At 39.8% G+C, this 6000-nt stretch overlaps 1 protein-coding gene across 1 annotated transcript in view; it reads right to left on the bottom strand.

The window, feature by feature from the left end:
- Window positions 1-1291: 1291 nt before the first annotated feature.
- Window positions 1292-6000, bottom strand: part of fam3c (FAM3 metabolism regulating signaling molecule C) — a 48450-nt gene continuing 43741 nt past the window's right edge. The window contains exons 9-10 of the mRNA XM_043709087.2: window positions 4253-4379; window positions 1292-3178 (exon numbers count right to left, since the gene is read on the bottom strand). Of these exons, the coding sequence (XP_043565022.1) occupies window positions 3089-3178; window positions 4253-4379 (217 nt within the window). The 3' untranslated portion in view covers window positions 1292-3088. The remainder of the gene's footprint in view (window positions 3179-4252; window positions 4380-6000) is intronic.

The following is a 6000-nucleotide window of genomic DNA, read 5'->3' as shown; positions in this document are numbered from 1 at the left end:
AATGGGATGGCGTTTTTACAGGGGGCAGGATGGAAGGAGATGTGATCTAGGTAGCTGTGGGAGTCGGTCGGGTTATAGTAAATATCCGTGTTGATTCGGTCGCCCGAGATAAAAATGGAGAGGTCTAGGAAGGGGAGGGAGGAGTCTGAGACGGTCCAAGAAAATTTGAGGTCGGGGTGGAAGGTGTTGGTAAAGGGGATGAACTGTTCAACCTCCTCGTGGGAGCACGAGGCAGCACCGATACAGTCATCGATGTAGTGGAGGAAAAGGTGGGGGGTGGGGCCAGTGTAGTTGCGGAAGATGGATTGTTCCACATATCCTACGAAGAGGCAGGCATAGCTGGGGCCCATGCGGGTGCCCATGGCTACTCCTTTGGTTTGGAGGAAGTGGGAGGTTTGGAAAGAGAAGCTGTTCAGGGTGAGGAGCAGTTCAGTCAGTCGAAGGAGGGTGTCAGTGGAAGGGTACCGGTTGGTACGGCGGGAAAGGAAGCAGGGGGCTTTGAGTCCTTCGTGATGGGGGATAGAGGTGTACAGGGACTGGATATCCATGGTGAAGATAAGGCGTTGGAGATTGGGGAAGCGAAAATCATGGAGGTGGTGGAGGTTGTGGGTGGTGTCCCGAACGTAGGTGGGGAGTTCTTGGACTAAGGGGGACAGGACCCTGTCGAGGTATGCAGAGATGAGTTCGGTGGGGCAGGAGCAGGAGCAGGCTGAGACAATGGGTCGGCCGGGACAGTCAGGTTTGTGGATTTTGGGCAGGAGGTAGAAACGGGCGGTGCGGGGTTGTGGGACTATGAGGTTGGAGGTCCCAGCAACATCTTTGTCAGTCTCTTTTCTAGTCCCCTTATCAATTCATATCATTCCTGTAATCAGAACTGTACCCAATACTCTATCTAGTGCTTTATACAGTTCTAATGTGGCCTCCCTGCTCTTATATTCTGTGCAAAATATCCCATTTTATTGCTTAAATCACCTTACGTACCTGTCCGCTGACATGAAATTCACTGTGCATCGCCCTCGCCTCTTTGCCCTCCCAAAATACCTCTCACTTCTTTGGTTTGAACCTTTGTCACCCACCTTCCCACTCCATTGATATCACCCTAGCTATGCATTCTTCTTCCTCAAGCCTGTCTCAAATTTGTGTTATTTATGAAGCCCCCTACAGTTAAGCAATTGACGTATATCTGAAAAGTAAGGAACTTAGCAACACGTTCTGTCCATGGAGGAGAAAATACATGTCAGTGGCAAAGTCAGTGTATGTTTGAATGCTAAAGGTTATAGTAAAGCACACAGAAATTTCAAATTTATTTATTTTTCTCTATATTACAGTCTTAATTTGAATTCCATTTGAGCTCCATTTTTAAAACTCATTACAATGTAAAGGAGGCCAAATTGTACACATTTCTTCTAATCTTTTACAATGCATAAAAGCAGAAAACTTCTGACTTAGAAAATGAGTGGAAAATTCCATGCCCCTTCCAGATAACACAAGTGAACGTTTTGTTTTACCTCTATTTACATTTGCCTTCTGTATGGAGATGGTTTCTAAATATTTCATCAATATTCACAGTTAAACAGTTGCTTGCTCGCAATCACACGAGAAAGTGGCAAACCTAACATTTTGTACACAGGGGCTGGAGACTTTTTAAAGTAAACAGAATCAAGCAAAGAAGCAATCACACTTTACATTGAAGAGCTTGTGTTAGCATCATTACAAAAGTGCATAGTGGCCTTTGTTGTAATTTGTCTGCACAGGATTTTCTCAACAGCCAATTCTAAAATGGTCTGGACAATTATTCACATAATGGAAAAGAAAGGTAATTGGTCCTGAATAAAGTTCTTCCACAGAGAATTACTGCTCAGTCTGCCTTCTCTTACACTTCAATTGATATTACACACCAAGGTTCAAATTGGAACATTGAGGCCTTTGGATTTCTGTCATTAGATTTTTGCACTTTTTGTTTGGTAACTTATTAATATTATCTGTTGCTGCATATGTATTTAAAAAAGACATTTCCTGTATGAATTGATTCCCCCTCATGTTAGATAACAAATCTCTTGCAGACATTTGGACCAGTGTTCTCCAGGAATGTCAAATGTTAATTCTAAACACAGAAAATGTTGACAATCGCTCTACTAAAACTGATGAGCTTTGCTTAACATGGCAAGGTACTAACTATAAAGGCTGTACTTCATTGTAAAAGCAACACAAAATTGCTGTATTGGTGGTCAGCATCAAAATGTATCTTTTTTTAAATTGCTTCCATACCCACAAGGTTATTTAAAAAAACATACAAAAAAATTCAAATAAATAAATAATCCCAAACATGACCTTTTATGTATCACAATCTAAATTCACTCATTTAGGAAAGTGTAACCAGAATTTACAACAATGAAAAGATTTTTTAAAAATTTAAAGCTAGTACTCTGGGTTCTTTTGCAAGTATTAAGAATTAGAGGATCATCTACTTTAGTAACAATAAGTTATTATAATTTCTATTGATTGGTTGATGACAGTCATTTCCTAATACTGCTGTAAGACTTAGGTTTTAACCCATTAACTTTCCAAGAACAATTTCAAGTACAAAGAAATGTGGGCAATATAATTCATTGGCCATGATGCATTGTATTTTCGCAGACTAGAGAACTGCAACAGAAATAATGACTGAAATTCAGCCTCTGAGAAACATAATAGACAGCTAATTTCTGATTAATTTTACTCCCATTCATTTTAATTTGTCTGAAACAAATTTCTGAGTGAACCAATCTTAAAACTTCAAGCAGACTTGTGACAAACCAGCTGAACACAATATTTGTTACAAATTCTTCATTCAAAGATAGATGCCAGATTCAGATACTAGAAGATTCAGCAGATTCTTTGTTTTAAACAAAATTTAAGCCAAAGCCTTACTGGACCAACTCCAAGCACTTTAAGAAAAATAGCTTAACTCCCATTCCCGAGCCAAGATACTAAGTTTCCAATTAAATCCATAATTTTAGAATAAAATTGGCTTTGAGAAATAGACAACACAAAACAAAGAAAATCATAAACTCAAAATATAATATTTTCACTGTCGAGTAGATGGCTTTTAGTCCTTTTTCTGGGGAATACATCCTTCCATTTCTAAAACTTCAGGCCAGCCTTCATATTTATTTGTATTTTTATTATTCTTTATGATCTGTAAGTGGAAAAGATCCACATTAGAACCAGAATGCAAACCAATGATTGAAACTATCACGTGTGCATATCTGCTAATCTGCTTTTTCAAAATGGAATTCGGGTTTGATTTGAGTGAATTTAAAAAAGTTGCCATTCTTCATGTGAATCTGTAAAGTGCAAACAATCAGTTAACTTGTGAGAACAAAGTCATCAATCTGATCCTAACACAGCTCTTACTGAACACTTATAGGGATTCAGTGGGGATAGATGAAATGTAACCAGGCACACAATTGCACGCAATACTTCTCGGTCAACAGAGGTGGAACATAGAAACATTGTTGGAGCAGTGGAAGGTATCAAATGTAGTGCTGGTCAGAGATTAAATCCAGGAAGCATATGTTGTTGTGTGGCTTACTTCCTTACCAGGCATTTACCTGCTGAGCTGAAACATCATTTGCGATCAGAGGTTTATTCCCAATCAATTACTTACCTCAAAATATTAATGTGCTGTCTTTCTGATCAGCATGAAAGGTGAGCAAAGGTTATGCTACTCTTGAGTTTAACACTTCACTGTGTTTCAAAATTAAAAGTGTACAAACATGTTCAGTGTTCACCTAAAAGACATGCACTGATCTCTTTGTTGACAGCCTTTATTTAGCAGAGAGGGATTCAAGTGGGAGTGTGTTTAATCTCCTTCTTTATACCATAAAGGAAAACCACCTTAAAATATTCCAAATTGTACTCGCATGTAAACAGGTCTTGCTCTTGTGCAGTCTCTTCACGAATGTGAATTCAATTAAAAGTACATACATAACACTCTGCTAAGTGCAGATATAAATATTGAAGAAAACTCCCAACAAAACCTTTTTTTTCTTTATTCTAACTATACAGTCTGTAATTTATTTCTCCAACAGCACAACAAACCAACACGGGGCACGATTTAGTGCAGCCACCAGGAAACTGCCACTGCAGAAAACTCAGCTTATTAAACAAAATAACATGTCTCATTGAACTTATAGATTAAGGGAAACAGCACAGAATTTAAGTGATCAGTTTTTTTTTTAAAAAAGGAAAGCAAAGACACTCCTTTTACCTGCTCAAAAGGACTCTTTGATTGAATCCCTTTTGCACCAACAAAAATCCAGTTGTCTCTGAAGGCAAGATTTGAGATGGAGGAACTTCCCAAGTCACTGACAAGTTTCCGTGCTTCATCGTTAAGTCTGCAGCAAAAAAAAACTCCTTTAAAATCAAGTGAACACAATTTGCTTTTGACGGAGTTAATTTAGGTCTACTGAGCACAAACGCTTAGTTCAAAAGCAGGTTAATGTGATTACAAGAATGTTTACTCCCTCCTCCCCAACCAAGGGCAAATCATCTGCCGAATCATCAAGGTACAGCATCAACACCCAACACTGGGAGATTTGGGGTGATGTTTAATACAAACTGCTACTGAACTGCAAAAGTTTATGTCTTTATGGAAAAATGTACACAGGTACTATTTAGGAGCTACACAGGAACCATTTTTTCCTTTGGAAAAAACTCCTGAAAAATAAACATGAAACCTTTACCACATAGAAACAAGAGGAACAGATGCAAAGAAGCACCCCCACCACCTGCAGTGTCCCCTCCAAGTCACACACACAATCCGGACTTGAAACCATATTATCATTGCTTCGCTGTTAGTAGGTCAAATTCCAGGCATGCCTTTCCTAACGGGTGTCCTATCACAAGAATGACAGCAGTTCAAGAAGGCAGCTCAGCATAATCTCAAGGGCAAGAGAATGGACAATAAATACTTGTTTAGAAAGTGAAACCCTTATTTCTTGATATAAAGAAAAAATGTAGACAAAATGCCGAACAGAGAACCACAATAGTGGAATTAATTTTAAAGCTTTGTGCCTTTGCATAATATTGGGATTCTAAAATCCCTACAGAGTGGAAGCAGGCCATTCAGCCCATTGAGTCCACATCGACCCTTCCATATCTGCCCCTACCCCAATCCTTGAAACCCTGCATTTCCCATAGCTAACCTACCTAGCCTCCACATCCCTGGACACTATGGGAAATGTAGCATGGCCAATCCACCGAACCTGCCCATCTTTGGACTGAGAGAGGAAGCCTAGACAGTCATGGGGAGAACCAAGGGTGGAATCGAACCTGGGTCCTGGTGCTGAGAGACAGCAGTGCTAACCACTAAGTCACTGTGCCACCCCAAATTATCCTTGTAATTATGCCTCTTCTATTTGAAGATGAATTTCAAATTTTTGTTTAATACTCATTCACTGGATTAGGGCATCGCTGGATAACCAGCATTTATTGCCAATCCCAGCAGGCAGTTAAGAGTCAACCACATTGCTGTGGGTCTGGAGTCACATGAAGGTCAGACCAGGTAAGGACAGCAGTTTCCTTCTCCAAAAGGACATTAATGAACCAGATGGGTTTTTCCAACAATCGACAATGGATTCCTGATCATCACAGGCTCTTGATTCCAGAATTTATTGAATTCAAATTCCACCATCTGTTGTGGCAGGATTTGAACCCAGGTCCCTAGTATCTGGGTTAAAAGTCCAGTGATAATATCACTAGGCCATTGCCTCCCATATACAGTATTTAAGCTAAATTTGTCTTGACTATTATTTAAACATATGGTGGAGGGGTTTCTCCCTTTCGCACATGGTCAAAAATGATTGTCTGGGTGGACAGCACAGGAGAAATGTCAGGCAAGGCTCTCAGTGTGGGATTGTTGCAAGCTAGATCATTACACAAAGGCCAGGAGAAAAACATTTGCAGTCGCCTCTTTTAAATCACTTCTTGACCAAGAGTAAACACCTCTGCTGCTGC

The sequence above is a fragment of the Chiloscyllium plagiosum genome, unplaced genomic scaffold, assembly GCF_037043375.1.
Source record: "Chiloscyllium plagiosum isolate Xiang-an unplaced genomic scaffold, Cpla_swu_hap1 HiC_scaffold_19, whole genome shotgun sequence".
Classification (NCBI taxonomy): Eukaryota; Metazoa; Chordata; class Chondrichthyes; order Orectolobiformes; family Hemiscylliidae; genus Chiloscyllium; species Chiloscyllium plagiosum.
The sequence above is the reverse complement of the archived record's forward strand: the minus strand, read 5'-3'. Positions and strand labels throughout refer to the sequence as shown.